The sequence below is a fragment of the Schistocerca cancellata genome, unplaced genomic scaffold (assembly GCF_023864275.1).
Source record: "Schistocerca cancellata isolate TAMUIC-IGC-003103 unplaced genomic scaffold, iqSchCanc2.1 HiC_scaffold_782, whole genome shotgun sequence".
NCBI classification, from domain to species: domain Eukaryota; kingdom Metazoa; phylum Arthropoda; class Insecta; order Orthoptera; family Acrididae; genus Schistocerca; species Schistocerca cancellata.
The window spans coordinates 1,229,664-1,252,029 of record NW_026046793.1 but is presented as its reverse complement, the minus strand read 5'-3'; the positions used below and the strand labels follow the sequence as shown (position 1 = coordinate 1,252,029).

Genomic DNA, 22,366 nt, shown 5'->3' with positions numbered 1-22,366 from the left:
TGCTAATGCGCTGCTTCCTGGGCTCAGGTAGACGCACCAGCCCCAGATCGAATCTGCCCAACGGATTAACGATGAGGGCTGGTGTGCCAGCGAGCCTGGATGTGGTTTTTAGGAGGTTTTCCACATCCCTCTAGGTGTAAACCAGACTGGTCCCCACGACCCACCTCAGTTAAGACACGCAGACATTTGAAACGTGTTTGCACTCATTCATGATTTACACTAGATGCAGACAGCTGGGGTACACTGTGTCCTGGGGGGGTGGGGGGAGGGTTACGGGGTGGCGGCAGGAAGAGCCTCCGGCCAAATCAGATAGTCAGCACTCCAACTCTGTGAAAGGTGCGGGACAAGGTGCAAGCAATACTAAGTAACAAATGGTACATTAGAACCAGTTACAAATTTTATATACCATAGCCAGTACAGTTATTTCAACAATATATGACAGTACCGATGTTGGAATCTACAGGTGTTGTCTGAGGGAGGGGGACCTACTTTAGGTTGCCTGTATGAGGAATCTAAATTACTGTAAAAGTCAATGCAGAAAGAAAGTATTAGCTACTGTTTTGTGGAAGATAGCCTCATTTACAGCTTATATTTGAAAGTCTTGTAGTACCAGCTGATTCATAGCTCTTACATGATGTCATGTTACATGTACAAATGTAACATTCATTGTCTAAAAATATGCCGGGCATAGACGTGGGGCATATTAGTCACACTAAAAGCTAAAATCTCCATTGGTAAATTATTAACAGGAGGATCATATTTTCCTCAAAACTGTAGCTACTACTTCCATTTCGCATAAAGTTGTTGTTATAAGCTTTAATCGCCAATAATTGCGTGGATATTCAAACACACTCACTTGGAAACAATAGCTGGTTACATGACAACAACTCAGTATCTCTCATTCGACTACCGTGCCGTGCCGTGACACGCGGCCAGCGCCGTTCGTAGCTAGGTGGCGCTCCCACGCTCAGCCGAGTTGCGGAGCGCCTCTATCACCATTTGCGCGTGCTGTCGTGGCGGCACTGTTAAATGTCGTGGCACTGTCACAACACTTTTCTCCCCTTGAAAAAAAAAACACTCACTTCCTTGGAGACACGGACAGTGAGGAGACATCCGTGGCCTCTTGTGAGGCCCCGAGAACATCCCACGGAGAGACACGAGAGTATGGTCGAAAATGTCCAGGACGGAAGCTCGTCCGTGGAACGTGCCTCCTGGACGAGATGATGGGTGAAAACTCCGGAGCAGCATCCGTAGGTGTCGTGGACCTGGGGGTGTGCTCCAGCGAGATGGGTCCCGGAGAAGGCGGCGTATTCTGAAGCGCTAGAGACGTCGGCTGCATAAACACGTACGGTAGATCGGCAGCAGCTACAGGACTGGCTTCTCGGGCTGGTGGAGGCGAAGGAAGGGGCGGTGGAACCGGCGTGGCCACCACTCGTGGGCGCATCTGGTCGTAATGGCGAACAACCGTGCCGTCGTCCGTACATATTTCACAAAGCCGGTGGCCGCGAAGAGCCTTGACCACCCCTGGAATCCATTTAGGGCGAGATCCGTACCCTCGTGCCCACACGTCGGCACCCACCGAGTATTTTCCCGCACTAGGGGACACAGCACAAGGCCTGACAGGGTGAAGCAGGTGCAGTAGAGTGCGCGGTTGGCGGCCGTGCAAGAGTTCAGCAGAGGCGTGAAGCGATAAGAACTCAGAAATTGCAGCAGAGCGTCATCTGTGGAAAAATCACTAAGGAATTTTTTCATCTGGCTTTTGCTTTTGAAAGTGCGGACAAGGCGCTCGACCTCCTCATTCGATTTGCGGATGGAAGGGCGGTGCTGTAAACATGACGAATCCCTTGTCCAGTACAAAAATCACGGAAGGTCTGCGAAGAGAACTGAGGGCCATTGTCCGTGACGATCGTGGATGGAAGACCTTCTAGCGCAAAGATTTTGGTCAATAGCCAGCGTTGTCGCCGCAGTGGTGGGGTGACGGATACCGAACAACAAATTGGAAACTTCGAGACGGCGTCGATCAACAGTAGCCAATAAGTACAGAGGAAGGGGCTGGCAAAGCCAGCGTTGCACCCGTTCCCATGGCTGCGCCGGATCAGGCCACGGAGAGGGCATTGTACGAGGTGCAAGCCAGTCGTTGAGGCACACTGACCACACTACGCAGCAATCGTGTGGGGCGATGTCCAAATCAATACCGGGCCCAATAAACGTGCCTGCGGGGCCAGGGACTTAGTCCGAGAAATCCCCCAATGGCCTTCATGCAATAGTTTGAGAACATCTTTGCGAAGAGAGGCCTAGCACCATGACCCGTGGAGATGCGCCATCCGTGGCCAGAACACCACCACCATCACGAACAGATGAAGGTGCAAGGCATGGTAGTTGCGAAGGGGGATCCGATGCCCCGGCCTTTGGTCCTGTCCAGCCAACCCCGTTTAACAAAACCGATCACCTGACGCAGGACCCGGGTCCGGCGCAGTACCTGACGTGACCTGCGAACCTGTAAGTGGAAAAACCCCTCGACCGCACGACGTTCTTCCTCATCAATGTGGAAACAGAGTAGTTCATTCACGATCGAAAACCGGGGTCGGGGCCCATCGGCAATCACGACAATGCATCAGCGTTGGTGTGGCTAGGCCGTGGGGCGATAGTGAATCTCATAGTGAAAACGAGAAAAAGTTATTAAGGCCCAACGTTGCAGGGCGGTGAGCTGCCTTATCCGGAAGAGACGCCGATGGGCCTGAACAGAGAGACCAGTGGCTTGTGGTTGGTGATGAGGTGAAACTTAGAACCATAAAAAAAAAAAGCGCTGAACTTTTATAGAGCATAATGATAGCGAGCGCCTCCTTTTCGATTTGAGAGTAACGCCGTTGCGCATCGTTGAGGGTCTTGGAAGCATAGGTGATGGGGTCGTTCCGACCCATCCTCATACCGATGGGCGAGAACAGCCCGTAGGCCATACTGTGATGCGTCAGTCGCCAGAACCAAGTGCTGACCACGGGACAGAATGTGGCAAGACAAGGCGCCGACTGCAAATGAGCCTTCAGGCGGACAAAAGCCTGCTCACACTCGTCGGACCAACATGAAAGGGACGTTTTTGCGTAACAGCTGATCAGAGGATGAGCTACCGCCGCTGCGGATGGATTGAATTTTGTGATAATAAGCAATCTTGCCCTAGAAACGCCTGAAGTTCTTTGACCGTAGACGGCCGGAGTAGAGGGTTAATGGGCCGCAACGTGCTTGACGTAGAAGACGTATACCCTCACGGGACAAGTGGAAACCAAGATACACAATGGAGGGTTGGAAGAACTGTGACTTGTCCAGATTGCACTTCAACCCAGCCGAATGCAAAACCCCGAAACAGTGAACGCAAAATTGCGAAGGTTCTCCTCAGTGGAGGCCCCCGTGACAACAATGTCATCCAGATAGTTGATGCAGCCGGGAACGGAACGCCGTGAGCTGTTCCAAAAACCGCTGAAAAATGGCCGGCACGCTTAACGACGCCAAATGGTAATCGCTGGTACTGATACAGCCCACAAGGAGTGTTGATGACGAGAAATTCCTTGGGAAGAAGCATCCAACGGCAACTGATGGTACGCCTCCGATAAGTCAAGTTGTGGAAAGAGAGCTGGCCCCCAGTGAGGTTGGTAAATAACTCCTCAGGACGGGGAAGAGGATAAGTGTCAGTGAGGCTCTGAGCGTTGACAGTGGCTTTAAAATCGTCACACAATCGCAGACTCCCGTTGGGTTTAGAAACCACCACGATTGGCGATGCCCATTCGCTGGAGGTAACAAGAAGGAGAATCCCTGAAGCTGTTAACCTGTCTATCCCAACCTCGACAGGTGCACGCAACGCCACCGGAATAGGGTGTGCCCGGAAAAAATTAGGGCGAGCTGTAGGTTTAAGAGTAATTGTGGGCTTCAAAATCCTTGGCACGACCCAGACCAGCAGAGAACACGGACGGAAATTCAGAACACAATCCATCCAGCTGTTGATACGGAATATCCTCAGGAGATGAGGTGCTCATCATCATCAACGGAGAAACCCGAACAACTGGAAAGAATCATAACCGAACAGGTTTTCAGTGCCCGCATGATCCACCACATAAAACGTGAGGGGCCTAACAACAGACTTGTAGGCAGTGGAAGCATCGAACTGGCCAACGATAGGAATTTTCTGTTTATTATAAGTTCTCAGATTTCGCGTAACTGGAGATAAGGAGGGGAGCCAACTCCAAATACGTGCGAGAATTAAATGAGAGTTACTGCAGAGCCAGTGTCCACTTGCATGCGAATGTCTTTATCCAGAACACGAACAGTAACAAACAACTTATTTGTTTGAGAAAGCACACAGTTAACATCCCGTGTCCGATGCCTCGTCCTCGTCAACAGGAACTTTAGGGGGACCGACATACAGAAGCAATGTGGCCTTTTTTCCTACACGAATTACATGTGGCCCAACGTTTCGGACACGTGGCCCCGTCATGCTGTGCGAAACAACGTGGACGAGAAGGAAGTGCGGAACGAACCTGTTTCTGCGGTTGCTGTTTTCGCTGCGAGCGTCGCGGCCCAACGCGACGTTGTTTACGTGAGTGAACCTCCGCCGCCACAATCTTCGTTCCCCTGTGAAACAGGCAAATTGTCCGTGTCGAAAGTTGACTGTACAGACGTTCAATCCCGTCTCCAGCCATCCTGATTTAGGTTTTCCGTGATTTCCCTAAATCGTTCCAGGCAAATGCTGGGATGGTTCCTTTGAAAGGGCACGGGCCGATTTCCCTTCCCAATCCTTCCCTAACCCGAGCTTGCGCTCCGTCTCTAATGACCCCCGTTGTCGACGGGACGTTAAACACTACCCACCCACCACCTTGACTGTACAGCGCCTCCGTCACACCACATCGTCTATTTGCTGCGCACAGCAGTGTGAGACACTTCAAAGGATTGAGCGATGCTTAGAACTTCAGACAATGACGGGTTTGGCAGTTGTAGGGCACGTTGTCTAACTTCTTTATCAGGAGCAAGCCCCTAGAATAGCATCCCTAACCATTGAATCAGCATAAGACTCGTGTTGAGTGTCCGTGACAAAACTGACTCAGACCGTGTAGTTCCGCCACCCCGAGCCCGGTAAGATTGATTGGGCTGTTTACGACCCCCGGTAGAACGCCACGCGGGCGGCAACGATGTGGGTGTTTCTGCGGTAATAGTTAGACAATAAGTCACAACATTTCTTGGGAGGGACAGAGAGGCAGGTTCCCGCAGAGGGGCTAACTGAGATAGTCAGCTGATAGATCCGTGGGGAAATCCAAGATAGAAATAACGAATTAAACATAGGAGTGTCGACAACGCCGAAAGCCGAGAAGTGTTGCCGCAAACGCTTCTCATAATCCTCCCAGTCTTCAGCGGCCTCGTCGTAAGGAGGGAACGGAGGCGGAGAAGAGGAAGACAGACGATGAGTAAGCGACGTCGACAACACCTGAACAGCAGCCGTCAACTGTGTTTGCTGTTCAATGAGTGCTTGCATAAGCTGTTCCGTGTCTGCCCCGTCACGAACACACAAATCCACAACGCAGTGAAAAATATCCGACCTCGTCGCCAAAAAGTGTTATAACCTTTAATCACCAATAATTGTGTGGATATTCAAACACACTCACTTAGAAACAATAGCTAGTTACACGATAACAACTCAGTATCTCTCATTCGACTGCCGTGCTGTGACATGCGGCCGGCGCCGTTCGTAGCTAGGTGGCGCCTCCCGCGTTCAGCCGAGTTGCGGAGCGCCTCTATCGCCGTTTGCGTGTGCTGTCGTGGTGGCACTGTTAAATGTCGCGGCACTGTCACAACAGTTGTAGTGTGGTTTAGGTGGTCCGTACAGGCAATCCAAAGTAGGTCCCTTCTTCACATAACACTTGCAGGTTCCAATATCTGTACTGTAATATATTGTTGAAATGACTAATGACATGGTGCAACCAACTATGGTTTTCCTGTTTCATTATAACACTGCATGGTGAAAAAAGATTCACCTACTGTGTGTGTGTGTGTGTGTGTGTGTGTGTGTGTGTGTTTGAGGGAGCGAGAGATATTTATTTTAATACATCAGTATTATTTTATTTCCTAAACTTACTGGCACACCTCATTAAAAGGCTTCTGTGGTTGGACTGTACCACAATTTCTAATATTACACGTGACATAATATCTGATGTAAGTTTCAATCCTTTACTTCCAACAAGATAGCATGTGAGAGAATAACAAGCTTATGCCAGTGAATATTCCACCAGTACCTTACTTAATGTTATTGACCATCCACAGATAAGATCGTAAACATCTTCAGTCATACCATAACAGTTGTACCTATACTATGACATAGGAAGTTTGTTTTTGTCAGCTAAAGGACGTTATCACATACATTGTTGTATTGCCTTTGTGCCACATACGCACCAAAATAAGAAGCATACCTGTTCACATGTATCGACAATGTATTGGAGTGTGAAAAGAAGCTGGAAGCATAAGATATGTAAATAACTTGGGTTATAAAGTGTATGTATGTGCAAGATCTTGTCAACAATTGACGTATAAACCAATGTCACCATTTCTGAACGTGTTATGGGTGCTTGAACATGACCCAAGGATAATAAAAAGAATAGTCTACTTGGACCATGTTTTCATGCTCAAAACACTGGACTGAGTTTACCCTCTTCAAAACAACTGTGGAGCTCTGATTGTGTGCCTCTTCCTGTTGGTGTGGCCAGCAATGCAACATAACCAAAAAAAGGTTCATGCAGACATAAGATCAGCTGTGCAAGATGTCTTTAGTGCTTTTGAAAGTGAAACCTGCATTGCCAGTTTGTCAAAGGATAAGTTTTGGTCCTGTGTGAAATCCACCAATGGATCAAATTTATCATTTGTAGATAGCAACTGCACAAAAATGGAAGATGGAAAAATTCTAGAGTTAGAAACAGTTACTCAGATCACATGTTCTCCACATTCACTTCCGTGCACACATTGACATATATGCATGTGACACGTGTAAGCAGGAGTGTTTGTGGAATGGAAAACTAAGAGTCAGGAGGAGGGGGCGAGGGTCCAGTGGACATTATGAAACAACTATTAGATAATACCTGTAGCCTCTCTTAAAGTAGTTGATGACAGACCTGTGGAACAATGAAAAACCTGTGATTACACACACACACACACACACACACACACACACACACACACACACACACACACACACACACACACAAAATAAATATACATAATCTCCTGAATATTTATATCACTAACCTCAGTTTGTTGATTAATTATGGATCATGTTTCCCACGTATGACTTTCTGGAAATGAATATGTTGTCAGTGACTGTATATCCTCTAACACACAGTAAACAACTGTTTTTCGATATCTGAAGGAGCATGAGAAAATTATCATTTCCATAATTTTAGGGGCTCCGGACAGGTTGATATCTTAATTTCCATTCCCCCTCCCCCCCCCCCCCCCCTCTAGTCATGGTCTACAGAATTTACCATTCCCAATAATAAATAAAACACGTATTATCTCCTTAGTTCTGGTTTATTCATTTGTTTCAACAAAACATTGTGCGAGTAACCATGTATACGAGGGGCATTTGAAAAGTCTGTGCATAAATAAAAGCTACTTATGTGTTTGGCGTAAACCTTTGTTTTTTGAAATAGTCTCCTTTTAGACTTATGCACTTCATCCAATGTGATTATAATTTGTTGTTCCCTTCCGAATAATAGGAATTATCCGTATGCAAAACAGCTATTAGTTCCTGCAATCACCTCCTCGTTTCAATAAAATCATTGTCCTGCCAGCTATTTCTTCAAATTGGGGAACAAATAGTAGTCTGGAGAATAGGGGGGATGTGAAATGAGTTGGAATCCTATTTCCATTAATTTTGTGACCACTACTGCTGAGGTGTGTGAAGGTGTATTGTCGTGATAAAAAAGGACTTTTTTGTGGTCCAATTGCCAGCGTTTTTCTTGCAGCTCGGTTTTCAAACAGTCCAATAATGATGAATAATATGCACCTGTAATAGTTTTACCTTTTCCAGATAGTCGAATCCCAAAAGACAGTCGCCATAACCTTTCCGGCCGAAGGAATGGTCTTTGCCTTTTTTGGTGCAGATTCTCCCTTGGTAACCCATTGTTTAGATTGTTGTTTGAGCTCAGGAGTATAGTAATGTATCCATGTTTCATCCACAGTGACGAAACGACAGTTAGTCCTGTGGATTCTTCCTGAACGGCTGCAAATCATCCTTGCAATGCTTCGCACAATTCAGTTTTTGGTCAAGTGCGAGCAATCGCTGAACCCATCTTGTGGATAGCTTTCTCATGTCCAAATATTTATGCAAAATAATATGTACCCATTCATTTGAGATGCCCACAGCACTAGCAATCTCACGCACCTTATCTCTTCTGTCATCCATCACCATATCATGGATTTTATCAATGATTTCTGGAATTGTAACCTCCACAGGGCATCCAGAATGTTCAGCATCACTTGTGGCCATATGGCCACTCCGAAAATTTTGAAACCACTTATAAACTGTTCTAATCAAAGGTGCAGAGTCACAGCAGTGTTTATCAAGCTTCTCTTCAGTCTCCTGAGGTGTTTTGCCTTTCATAAAGTAATGTTTAATCACCACAAGAAATTTTTTTGTCCATTTGTTTGACAATGACTCCACTTCCTTGATTCACGCGAATGTCAAACACAAAGAAATAGACCAATATGGCTGAAAAGATACTACTAACTGAACATGACCTCGATACGGGCCAGTGGTGCCATCTCTTGGACTTTGCACGGACTTTTCAGATGCCCCTCGTATGTAATAGTTCTCAGATTGAAATTTGATTTTTGAATCCCCCACCTCTGAGAGCAATTATTTAGGAGGTAGTGATTCAGTAGCTTTCAAAACACTTGAGGAAGAGAAGCTACGTGGAGAAAACGTAACGATCACCAAGCAGGAGTGCAAAAAAGCAAATGGGTATGAGGCTATGAGGACTGAAAACTGCATATAAGGGAAAGAAATTGGAAGATGGCTGACGATTAGATGGTAAGAATAGACATGAAAAAATCTGTCAAGGAAAGAATTCAAAACTATTATGGCATAGCAGTAGCATAGAAGATATTAGAAAAGCTGTGTGGGCAGTTTTGTTTCACCTCTTCAAGAGACAATAAACCCAGTCATAGGCCTTCCAGAAAGTGATTTTATTTACAAACCAGCTATTTCTTTTGCAAGTAGAAATCTTGAAAGAAACTTCCAAGGATTTGTCAGATGTAAATCCACTGACGAAAATCACTCCCAAAATCCTAACGAGTCCACGAACAGTGTAATCTGGGAGAGAATTCCCGAGAGTTTTGGTGGCAATCGGTATACTGCATTTTGGTGTCTTGGATGCAGTGACAATATTCAGTGAAGGAAATGTTGCAAGATATGAAGTACTGAAAAGGCTGCTTGAAACCTTTGGTCATTTTGCAGTAAAACAAATGTTAAATTTAGATAAAGAAAGGCTTTTTGTGTCTGAGAACTGTTTGAGACTTTGAAACAATGGCAAGACAGGGAGGAAAAAGGATATTGCAAGATGAAATGGAAGAGGATGCAGACAACCCAATGTATGGAGCTGGGAGGCATTGTCAACTTTAATGGCTGTTTTCTGTAAGTTGTATTTTTCAAGAAAAAGTGTACTTTCTTAGTTTCTATTAACCAGAATTTGTTCAAAATTATGGGGTATACTCATTGGAGAATTGTGCATATTTTAACACGGGGATTTTCATATTTTGTAAATCTCAAAGAAGTTAGCCTTATGTACATCGAACGGTGTAGAAAGTTTGTCTACTTTTCACAAATATAATTATCTTAAAAATAATCAATACTTTCAGAAATACCTTTGTTAGTGGCTAGAAATGTGCAACCCAAGGCATATTTTCTTCAAATTTTTATTCCCAATAATTGCTGAAAAGGGTACCTTTTATATGAATAAATATTACATTGTTTAAGATAGGGATTTTTCCAATCTGCCCAAAACTCTTTAAATGAAGTAAAATCATATCAGCCATATTATGTCTTATGTAACTGTGTAAAGTTTGTGATTGCTATTTGTCCTGTGGTTAATGCTTTCTCACAAAGGCGACACTGTGTGCAGTAGAATCAACATTCATTGGTGCTGAAGAAATGTAATACTTGCCAAGAAATAACTCCTGTTCCTCTATACCTGCAACAGCTGAAATGAATATTGTTTTAATGTACGGCCTTTTTTTTCCAGAAAAGTGCTCAGAAGGAATTAATGAATTTAGCTAGCGATTTGTCTCATAGCTGGCACAATATTGAGAAAGCAGCGGAAAAAGCTAGAAGGAAACGTTCACAGGTAGACATAGAATGCAAGGAAGCACCAAATCATCTCACAGAACTAATGAACCAACTGAGAAGAGCTTCAGCAGAGGAACTTAAAGCTGTAAGTATCTCCTTCTCTTCCATGCAGATAAGCAGGTCTTGTATAGCTTTCATGTTGCATGATGCATATGTAGTTACACCATCATTTCTGTATATTTGATGTGGGAGAAAAGTAATGAGACTGATTTTTTATGTACCGTAGTTTTTATTTTTTCAGTCAATAATATTGCCCAAGGGAACTCCCTTGGGCAACTATACACTGGCAGTCATTGTTCCCACTCTGGGTTGCAGTGCTCTCGGTCACATTCTTCTGAATGTTCCTGAATCCCAAAATGTCATTTTAAGACATTTTTCAATTTTGGGGAAAAAATCAAAAGGACTCAGTTCAGGTGAATAGTGGGCCACAGAACAATATGAAAGCCTTTTTAAGTAAAAAATTCCACGATGGAAGTGGCCGCATGGCATGGGGTGATCTCACGAAGCAGCATCCACTTGTGTGCAATGTCCAGTCTCAGTTAATAATTCTCTCTTTCCTGAGCCTTTCAACTTTAGCTTTGTAAAACATTTGGTTGAAAGTTTGTCCTGGAGGAACAAATTCTTTATGCACGATAGCCCCACTGTCAAAAAAGCAAATTTGCTTTGTTTTGATCTTTGATTTGCTTATTTTAGCTGTTTTTGGTCAAGTAGATGTGTGTGTGCCACTCCTTACTTTTCCACTTTTTCTCAGGATCCCACTCATAAATCCACGTGATGACTCGACTAAACCATTAGTGTGCCAAAGTTTGATGTACAGTGAAAGTGTTTAACAGGTCACCCATCATCCTTATTGTTAAACTTCAGTCTGATCTCACAAGAGCACGCACACTGAAGTGTTTTTCTTGGTGTTTTAGGGTTTCGTGTAGCTGCTGGCTCGCACCTTGTACTTGAAACTGAGTCAGAACACTTAACAAGATCTGTTACCCGACGTAACATCTGAAGTATTTACCTTTTCCTTTTAATCGAGTGCTACAGTTGATTTTCTTGAAGTCGGGGTCCTGCTAATCAGTGCCTCAGAAATCCTGTGTGTTGCTGAGGAAAGGCTCGACTTCTTAACATTCTGAAGTTACTGGAGCAAAAGAAGAAAACTTACTCATATCATAAAAAGCACGTCCTCTAGTTTCAGACATATATTTCCTTGAGTAGTTGTACGGCTCATTAGTGTGATTCACGAATTAGAGAAGAACACAACTTTCATAAGACATATGCCTTGAAGGCTCAATATGACAGTCCAGATTGCAGTATATTTCAACTGTCGCAAAACCATCCTGTCTCTCATGTTAATTTTTGGAGAGTGTGGTTGCTCTTTGACAGTCAAGCCACTGCCAAGCCACCACCACAAAACGTAAAATGTGCCACCCACAGCGGGTGAAGCAATTTGTCACCACTTCTTGCTGTTTCCTTGTATTCCACACTGCCCGCTTAATGTCTGCAAACACGAAAACAGCCGTGCACAGTATATGTTCTGCGACTTACTTGCTACTACTTAATATTATTCTGTCATGTTCATCTTTCCTTGCACCACATGACGAGTGTTATACAGGCGCCCACTAGAACTGATAGACTCAATTCAGTGCGTACACATACAGGGGGCGCACACGCGTGCAGACGCACAGTTTGTTGCCTGGGTTACTTCCCATCAAGTGGACTCTCCCAACATTCACAAAGTCTCTCTGCAGTGCCGTATAATTGTTAACCAGTTATTTTCAACAAGATGGTGTAACTTCACATACAGCTCGCGTTTCAATGTCACTGCTTGCTGATGTTTTTTGGTGATCGCATTATTTAACTGTGACTTTGGCCTCCACGATCGCCTGACCTAACACCACCTGACCATTTTTTTTTTTTTTTTTTTTTTTTTTTTTTCCCCGGGGTTTAGCAAAAGCAACTGTCCAAAATCCATCAATGAATGGAAAACTGCAATATCTACTTTCACTGCTTTTGTTACAGAAGAAATGTTACAGCTTGTGTTTGGGAACATAAGACGAAACTATCTTTGGCTGTAGTTTAAACTATTGTTTCTTCAATAAACTGGTTCTGAGTATAGTGGCATCAACATAACATGGTTTTACACCCAGAACTGTTTTATTGAAGATGACAAAGGCTGTAAAAGCCTATGCTCTCGTAGGCAGTTGTACTGTTATATGTATTGTAGTATTGGAATAAATCCCCCCATGAACCATGGACCGTGCCGTTAGTGGGGAGGCTGGTGTGCCTCAACGATACAGATAGCCATATCGTAGGTCCAACCACAACAGAGGGGTATCTGTTGAGAGGCCAGACAAAGGTGTGGTTCCTGAAGAGGGGCAGTAGCCTTTTCAGTAGTTGCAGGGGCAACAGTCTGGATGATTGACTGATCTGGCCCTGTAACACTAACCAAAACGGCCTTGCTGTTTTGGTACTGCGAACGGTTGAAAGCAATGGGAAACTACAGCCGTAATTTTTCCCGAGGGCATGCAGCTTTACTGTATGATTAAATGATGATGGCGTCCTCTTGGGTAAAATATTCCGGAGGTAAAATAGTCCCCCATTCGGATCTCCGGGTGGGGACTACTCGAGAGGACTCGGGAGAAAGAAAACTGGCGTTCTACGGATCAGAGTGTGGAATGTCAGATCCCTTAATCGGGCATGTAGGTGAGAAAATTTAAAAAGGGAAATGGATTGGCTAAAGTTAGATATAGTGGGAATTAGTGAAGTTCGATAGCAGAAGGAACAAGACTTTAGGTCAGGTGGATACAGAGTTATAAATACAAAATCAAATAGGGGTAATGCAGGAATAGGTTTAATAATGGATAAAAAAATAAGAGTGCGAGTAAGCTACTACCAACAGCATAGTGAACGCATTATTGTGGCCAAGATAGACATGAAGCCCGCGCCTACTACAGTAGTAAAAGTTTATATGCCTACAACCTCTGCAGATGATGAAGAAATTGATGAAATGTATGATGAGATAAAAGAAATTATTCAGGTAGTGAAGGGAGACGAAAATTTAATAGTCATGGGTGACTGGAATTCGACAGTAGGAAAACGAAGATCAGTTTGGATTCCGTAGAAGTAATGGAACACGTGAGGCAATACTGACCCCTATGACTTATCTTAGAAGCTAGATTAAGAAAAGGCAGACCTATGTTTCTAGCATTTGTAGACTTAGAGAAAGCTTTTACAATGTTGACTGGAATACTCTTTCAAATTCTGAAGGTTGCAGGGGTAAAATACAGGGAGTGAAAGGCTGTTTACAATTTGTACAGAAACCGGATGGCAGTTATAAGTGTCGAGGGGCAAGCAGTGGTTGGGAAGAGAGTGAGACAGGGTTGTAGCCTATCCCCAATGTTATTCAATCTGTATATTGAGCAAGCAGTAAAGGAAACAAAAGGAAAGTTCGGAGTAGGTATTAAAATCCATGGAGAAGAAATAAAAACTTTGAGGTTTGCCGATGACATTGTAATTCTGTCAGACATAGCAAAGGACTTGGAAGAGCAGTTGAACAGAATTGACAGTGTCTTGAAAGGATGATATAAGATGAACACCAATAAAAGCAAAACGAGGATAATGGGATGTAGTCAAATTAAAATGGGTGATGCTGAGGGAATTAGATTAGGAAATGAGACACTTAAAGTAGTAAACGAGTTTTGCTATTTGGGGAGCAAAATAACTGATGGTCGAAGTAGAGAGGATATAAAATGTAGACTGGCAATGGCAAGGAACGCGTTTCTGAACAAGAGAAATTTGTTAACATTGAGTATAGATTTAAGTGTCAGGAAGTCATTTCTGAAAGTATTTGTATGGAGTGTAGCCATGTATGGAAGTGAAACATGGACGGTAAATAGTTTGGACAAGAAGAGAATATCAGCTTTCGAAATGTGGTGCTACAGAAGAATACTGAAGATTAGATGGGTTGATCACATAACTAATGAGGAGGTATTGAATAGGATTGGGGAGAAGAGGAGTTTGTGGCACAACTTGACTAGAAGAAGGGATCGCTTGGTAGGACATGTTCTTAGGCATCAAGGGACGACCAATTTAGCATTGGAGGGCAGCGTGGATGGTAAAAATAGTAGAGGGAGACCAAGAGATGACTACACTAAGCAGATTCAGAAGGATGTAGGTTGCAGTAGGTACTGGGAGATGAAGCAGCTTGCACAGGATAGAGTAGCATGGAGAGCTGCATCAAACCAGTCTCAGGACTGAAGACAACAAGAAGATATTTGCATGCAGTGGGGAAGGGTAAAAAATTAGATATTTGGGTAGCACATGGCCCAAGCCAAAATCACAAAAATGAGTGGGTGGCCATATATGCATCTCCGCTTGTGTCATCAATTAGCTCATGAACAACACTGGCCATTTGTATGTTGTTGTTGTTGTTGTTGAGAAATGATGTCTTTATGCTAACTTAAGGAAAACGCAGCAGCTACTCACTGTACAAGACGTGCATGCATCCACAAAAGATAATGTTATGCATCTGGTAGAACAATGACGGTATGGTGTACTACAAATTGCTTCGCTAAGGCGTAACCATTACTGCTGACATTTACTGACAACAACTGAAATGTCTGGCAAATGCAATCCAAGAACAATGACCGGGAAGATAGCGTGATGTGATGCTACTCCACAGTAATGTCCTCCTGCATTCTGCAGGACTGAAAAGTAATACTGGAGCTGGGTTGGAAAGTCACTCCGCACCCACCTTATTCACCTGATTTTGCGACCTCAGATTTCCACGTTCTCTGCTCTCTATCAAACAGCTTTCAAGGTACTCCCTTTCCAGATGGAAACACCCTCTGAGCATGGCTCGACTAGTTCTTCACCTGATAGCCACATGATTCCTACAGTTTAATTGGAAAGTTACCCTGGAATTGGCAGACTGTTGTAAACATTGAAGAAGAATATGTCAGTGATGACTAAATCCTTGTTAAGTGTATCTGTTGTGTTTAATAAGCTTAGGTACAAATGCTATGAACTTACGCAGCAACCTAATAGTATGGAGGTTAGTGCTTAATGAAGAAGAGATTGTAGAAAGTCAAACAATGGAAAATTCAGGTTGGAATGCAACAGTATTATGAAAAGGATAGTTGCTTCTCACCATATACCGGAGATGCTGAGTTGCAGATAGGCACAAACATAGGTTGTATTTGTGTGTGGAGAAGAGGGAGGGGGAGCATATTTTTGATAAATATCTTGTTGGCTGAAAGCTGATTTTCTGACAGTTTTTTGTTGTGCCTTTCTGCAACTCGGCACCTGTGCTATATGATGAGTAGCAGCTGTCCTTTCCATAATATTGTTAGATTTTAGAAAGTGTTGCAGGTATCACTAAGTGGAAGGAACACCTTGGCATTTTATACGAAGCTGGAAATTTAATTAAGATATGAGGATGGTTTGAAAAGTTCTCAGAATGGAATAGAAAAAAAAGTACTTACATCACTGAAACATTTTTTTCATTTTTCAATGTAGTCTCCTTGTAGACTAATGCACTTGGTCCAACAATGTTCCAGTGCCTTGATCCCATCTCGAAAATGAGTTTCCTCCAGACTTGCAAAAGAATTGTTAATTCCAGCTATCAATTCTTCATTTGAAGTGAATCTGCGTCCACCAAGAAAAATTTTTAGTTTTGGGAAGAGATGGAAGTCTGTCGGAGCCATATCAGGTGAATAAAGTAGGTGTGACAACAATTTATACCTTAGTTCGTGTAATTTTGCCATGCCGCTGGCACGTGTGGGGGCACATGTCAAGAGTCGCAGCACCCATCTTGCAGATAATATTTTCATTTCTAATTCTTCAGTTTAAATGCGATATACCTTTTCAGATGATATCTGGCAAGAGTGAGCAATTTCACGCATTTTCAATGGGCGATCCTCCACACCTATTTTGTGCACTTATGCAATGATTTCTGGAGTAGTGACACGTCTTGGCCGGCCACTGTGCGAATCATCTAAGATCTCTCGACCAAATGTAAATTCGTTCACCCACTTGGCAACAGTTGTATATGAAGATGCATTGTCGCCTAGTGTATTCTGGAAATCGGCATGAATGTCCTTTGCTTTCATACATTTCTTTACAAAGTTCTTAATCTCTGCTCGAATCTTGAATTTTCATTTTTTTTTTCTTCCTTTTTCCCCCCATCTTTGCAAATCACTACGTGGGAGCAACAGAGCCAAGTCACAGCCACAGCTCTCTTCCGAGAGCATGACACCTGTTTACAGACAACAGTCCAATGAATATCACGTGAAACACTCGTTGTGCTGGTGCTGACCTCTTGTGGTGATTCCGAGAACTTTTCAAACCACCCTCGTACACCAAAGAAAGGAAGGAGTGCCTTACTTGTTGTTGGTAGACTAAGCTACATGAAGACATGTGAAAATTTGTTCAATAAAAATATTAGAATGGAGGAGGGATCATGCGCTTCCGTTATGATACAATGGTTAAATTGTGTTGAAATTATTTCAGTAATGTATGAGATCATGGAAGTAAGTGCAGTCAGCTGGTTATCACCATTCCCTACATCTACATCTATACTCCACAAAGCAAAGTCAGGTGAGGGTGGATGGTACGTTATGTATCAATGTCGCACCCCCACACTCTTCCCCATTCCATTCACAAATGACTCGTGGGAAGAAAGATTGCTGATAAGCTTTCATGTGAGGTCTGGGGTATCTCTAATTTTCCCTCCACGGTCTTGTCGCGAAATAGTGTGTACATAAAGTTCAAGAATACTTTAAATTATCGTCGACTGCGGCAGTCGCTTCCCGTATTCTCTCCCAGAGCTCTGCTACATCACATGCTAGGGCGGTACATACACCAGATCTATGTGTCCCCACATTAAAAAGTCACACGGAGTGAGATCTGGTGATCGGGAAGGCCCTTTCATGAAACAGCTGTCCCCTTTTGTAGCAAGGACGATCTATCGATGCGGCAGCTCCGTGTTCAGGTACCGATGAACTTCGCAATGAAAACGGGGTGGAGCCCCATCCTGCTGAAAGATGAACGGAGAGTCTGATTGCATTTGAGGCATCAGCCATTGCCCCAACATGTCCAAGTAGGAATATCCAGTGACAGTACTCTCGGCAAAGAACAATGTGGCCTGTACAGTTTTTGACGCGACACAGCACAAAGAACATTTACCTTTGGGGAATCGTGCTCAAATTCAATGCATTCATGTGGATGCTTTGAACCCCATATTCAACAATTATGCCTGTTCACTTTCCCATTAGTGTGAAAAGTGGCTTCATCGCTAAAAATTAAGCGATCAACAATGCCATCCCCATCCTCATTCAATTGTTGCAACTGCAAACAAAACTCAAAACACTTGTCTTTGTCGTCATTGAGCTTCTGCACTAGCTCCAATTTGAATGGTTTCATGGACAGCTTCTGTCACAGGACTTTCCACACTGTCATTGGAGCAATTTAGAGTTCACAGGATGCACGATTCACAGATTCCTTTGGAGTCTTTACAAATGTCTCTCGTACGTGCTCCACATTCACTTCACTTGCACTGGGACATCTGCCTCTCTCTGTCGGGCACAAGAAACCCGTCGTAACAAATTTGTTGTGCCAGTGGTAAATGGCCTTCCATGTTGGTGGCTTCTTGCCATACTTGGTTCTAAACAATCATTGAACAGCTGTAGCACACTTGTTTTTCTCGAATTCCAACACACAGAAAGCTTGCTCTGCACCTGAACGCGCTACATTTGCAACTAGCACTGATTATCAGCAACTTACCAAACTACGCTGTGGTGGTATACATAAAAAAAAACTTTCAGGGTTTCTCTTCAAAATGACATGTATAATATCTGTCCAATGTTTGGTTCTTGTGCAATAAATAGTGTGTTCCCGGACTATATGTACACCCTGTACATGTTGTAGGAAGCAATATACTAGTAACTCTTCTAGGAATGATAATTAATTGAAACCCTCAGCTCCCGACAGGTGTTGTTGATATACGTCGATGGGGACAGCTGAAAATGTGTTCCCCGACCGGGACTTGAACCCAGGATCTCCTGCTTACATGGCAGACGCTCTATCCGTCTGAGCCACCGAGGGTACAGACGAATAGTGCGACTGCAGGGACTTATCCCTTGCACGCTTCCCGTGAGACCCACATTCCCAACTGTCCACCGTCTATATACGTAATGTACCTAATAGATATTTGCCCTTCCACTCATTACTCGCGCACACCAAGTTGTCTATTCCCATAAGAGTTCAGGCAACCTGTGCGCATTTGCACAGACGAACGTCAATGGCTGGATAGCCTTTAACTATATATATGAAGATAGTAATTGTTCTCGAAAGAACAGATACCATTGATCACCGTGCAGCTTCTCTAGAATAAATGATAATTAATTAAAACCCTTATCTGCTGACAGGTGTTGTTGATATACCTCGATGGGGACAGCTGAAAATGTGTGTGTGTGTGTGTGTGCCATGTAAGCAGGAGATCCGGGGTTCGAGTCCCGGTCGGGGGGCACATTTTCAGCTGTCCCCATCGAGGTATATCAACACCTGTAGGCAGCTGAAGGTTTCAAGTATCATTCATTCTAGAGAAGCTGCACAGTCATCAATGGTATCTGTTCTCTCAAGTACAATTACTATCTTCATATATATATTCTAGGAATGTACGCTCTTGGAAGTTTTGACAGTAAAGAGCACAGTGGTGCAGAATGCTTCTCTTGCAGCGTCGCTCTGGGATTAGCTGAGCATCATCTTCACTCTCTTACTAAATGAACCTTTAACGAAATGTGCTGCTCTTCTTTGAATGCCCTTGTTCTTGTGTCTTTCCTGTCTGATACAGAAACCAGCCTGATGAGGTTCATAAAGTATTGGTTGAACAAGGGTTTTGTAAGCTGCCTGCGTTGTGGGTTGCCTCCATCTCCACAGGATCTTCCAATGAGTCTGTTTGGTGTCAGCCGCAGCAATAAGTTTCATGTGTTCATTCCACTTTAAACTGCTCCATACGTACATTCCTAGATGTTTTATGGGAGTGATTGCATCCAGTGAGTGTTCTGCAGTTGTTCAGCCATATAGCAGTGGGTCTTCCTGCCTATTTATTTGCAATTCATTAAATTTGTTTTACGTTGAGGGTCACCTGCCAATCCCTGCACCAAGCATTGATCATTTGCAGATTGTGTTGGATTTCGATTCAATTTCCTAGTGTTGCAACATCTCTGTACACAACAGTATTTTCCATGAATATCTTCATGGTACTTTCAACATTAGGACATTTATGTATTGTACATCTGAAGGTTTCTCTCTATTGAAAATGACATGTTGTTTTCTGTTACCTAGAAAATCTTCAGTCCAATCACTCAGCTTGTCCAATATTCCATATGCTCCTGTTTTGTTGTCAAAGGTATGAAATTGTGTCGAACACATTCCGGAAGCTGAGAAAATGTTTTTTTCCCCTTTAAAATTCATTTTTGTAAGTTAGTTTCTGTAGTTGTAAATTATTTTTATTGAGGTTGGATTCCTCTGGAAACCATGTTCTCAACTACCACAGTATTAGTGCTGTAAAGAAGAAAAATGGCAGCGTCAGTTGTAAGAGATTTGAAATAATTTATTACAGCAAATTGATTTGTCACCGCATGGCCATTTTCAGTACAAAAATAAGTATTGAAGACTCGTGTAATAAAAGCACATACTAACAACTTCAACATGGCCGTCCGCAGCTTGTGGTCTAATGGCTAGCGTTGCTGCCTCTGGATCACAGAGTCCCGGGTTCGATTCCCGGCTGGTTCGGCCATTTTATCTGCCCAGGCACTGGGTGTTTGTGTTGCGCCATCATTTCAACATCATCATTATTTGTGAACATGGCTAAAATTTGACTGTGTAAAGATTGGGACACTGTACAGGCACTGATAACCGTGCGGTTAATCAGCCCACAAACCAATCATCAACATCCTCCTCATCCAACGTTTATTGTGTGTTGAGGTCATGTTGAAGTTATAATATGTGCTTTTATTGCACAAATTTTAAAACTAATATTTGCACTGAAGAGGGTCCTGTAGTGAATGAAATAGATTTTCTGTAATAAATGATTTCATCTCTTTTAGAATCGAGGCTGCCATTTTTTTTGATACAGGAGCTATTATTATTATTATTATTATTATTATTATTATTATTATTATTATTATTTCTTTACTTTCTCAGACGTTAAGTCTGGTTAAAAATGGAAAGTGACGCGGACCTTGATCAAGTGTCACTTCCTTTTAACTGTACGATATATTGCATTTGGGAACTTTCGGGTAATTGAACATGTATCAATAATTACGGATTTCTGTAATTGTATATATAAGTTTGGATGTAGCTGTATTGCATTGATGTACTGGTGGATATTGTGTGGTATGACTCCTGTAGTTGATAGTATAATTGGTATAGTGTCAACTTTATCCTGATGCCACATGTCCTTGACTTCCTCAGCCAGTTGGATGTATTTTTCAATTTTTTCTCCTGTTTTCTTTTGTATATTTGTTGTATTGGGTATGGATATTTCGATTAGTTGTGTTAATTTCTTCTTTTTATTGGTGAGTATGATGTCAGGTTTGTTATGTGGTGTTGTTTTATCTGTTACAATGGTTCTGTTCCAGTATAATTTGTATTCATCATTCTCCAGTACATTTTGTGGTACATACTTGTATGTGGGAACGTGTTGTTTTATAAGTTTATGTTGTAAGGCAAGCTGTTGATGTATTATTTTTGCTACATTGTCATGTCTTCTGCGGTATTCTGTATCTGCTAGTATTGTACATCCACTTGTGATGTGATCTACTGTTTCTATTTGTTGTTTGCAAAGTCTGTCTTTATCTGTTGTGGTATTGGGACCTTTAATAATATGCTTGCTGTAATATCTGGTGTTTATTATTTGATCCTGTATTGCAATCATGAATCCTTCCATCTCACTGTATATATTGCCTTTTCTTAGCCATGTGTTGGATGCGTCTTGATCGATGTGTGGCTGTGCCATGTAGTGTTTTTTCTCCAATTTACTTTTTTTGTATCTGTTGATGTTATGTGATCTAAAGGATTGTAGAAGTGGTTATGAAATTGCAGTGGTGTAGCCAATGTATTTATATGAGTGATTGCTTTGTGTATTTTGCTAGTTTCTGCTCGTTCTAGAAAGAATTTTCTTAAATTGTCTACATGTCCGTAATGTAGGTTTTTTATGTCAATAAATCCCCTTCCTCCTTCCGTTTTGCTTAATGTGAATCTTTCTGTTGCTGAATGTATGTGATGTATTCTATATTTGTGGCATTGTGATCGTGTAAGTGTATTGAGTGCTTCTAGGTCTGTGTTACTCCATTTCACTACTCCAAATGAGTAAGTCAATATTCGTATAGCATAAGTATTTATAGCTTTTGTCTTGTTTCTTGCTGTCAATTCTGTTTTCAGTATTTTTGTTAGTCTCTGTCTATATTTTTGTTTTAGTTCTTCTTTAATATTTGTATTATCTATTCCTATTTTTTGTGTGTATCCTAGATATTTATAGGCATCTGTTTTTTCCATTGCTTCTATGCAGTCGCTGTGGTTCTCCAATATGTAATCTTCTTGTTTAGTGTGTTTTCCCTTGACAATGCTATTTTTCTTAAATTTGTCTGTTCCAAAAGCCATATTTATATATCATTGCTGAATACTTCTGTTATCTTTAGTAATTGGTTGAGTTGTTGATTGGTTGCTGCCAGTAGTTTTAGATCATCCATGTATAGCAAAGGTGTGATTTTGTGCAGGTATGTTCCAGTAACATTGTATCCATAATATGTATTATTTAGCATGTTGGATAGTGGGTTCAGAGCAAGGCAGAACCAGAAAGGACTTAATGAGTCTCCTTGGTATATTCCACACTTAATCTGTATTGGCTGTGATGTGTGATTATTTGAATTTGTTTGGATATTAAGTATAGTTTTCCAATTTTTCATTTCTATGTTTCGGAACTGTATCAATTTAGGA

The 22,366-nt window shown here is 42.6% G+C and overlaps 2 protein-coding genes and 1 long non-coding RNA gene across 17 annotated transcripts in view; 1 reads left to right on the top strand and 2 right to left on the bottom strand.

Moving 5' to 3' along the window:
* The window catches only part of LOC126143123 (disks large homolog 5-like), a 1,046,479-nt gene that overhangs the window by 27,373 nt on the left and 996,740 nt on the right, over positions 1-22,366 (top strand). For 5 of the 10 annotated variants that reach the window (XR_007529640.1, XM_049915320.1, XM_049915319.1 and 2 more), the window contains exon 5: positions 10,272-10,460. The exons of the other annotated variants lie outside the window; for them this stretch is intronic. Coding sequence is in view for 4 of the 5 variants with exons in the window: in XM_049915320.1 (XP_049771277.1) it covers positions 10,272-10,460 (189 nt within the window). In the remaining variant the exon portion in view is untranslated. The remainder of the gene's footprint in view (positions 1-10,271; positions 10,461-22,366) is intronic. 10 annotated transcript variants of the gene reach the window in all.
* Positions 1-22,366, bottom strand: part of LOC126143121 (disks large homolog 5-like) — an 886,848-nt gene that overhangs the window by 375,345 nt on the left and 489,137 nt on the right. The window lies entirely within an intron of this gene.
* Positions 1-22,366, bottom strand: part of LOC126143160 (uncharacterized) — a 237,725-nt gene that overhangs the window by 913 nt on the left and 214,446 nt on the right. The window lies entirely within an intron of this gene.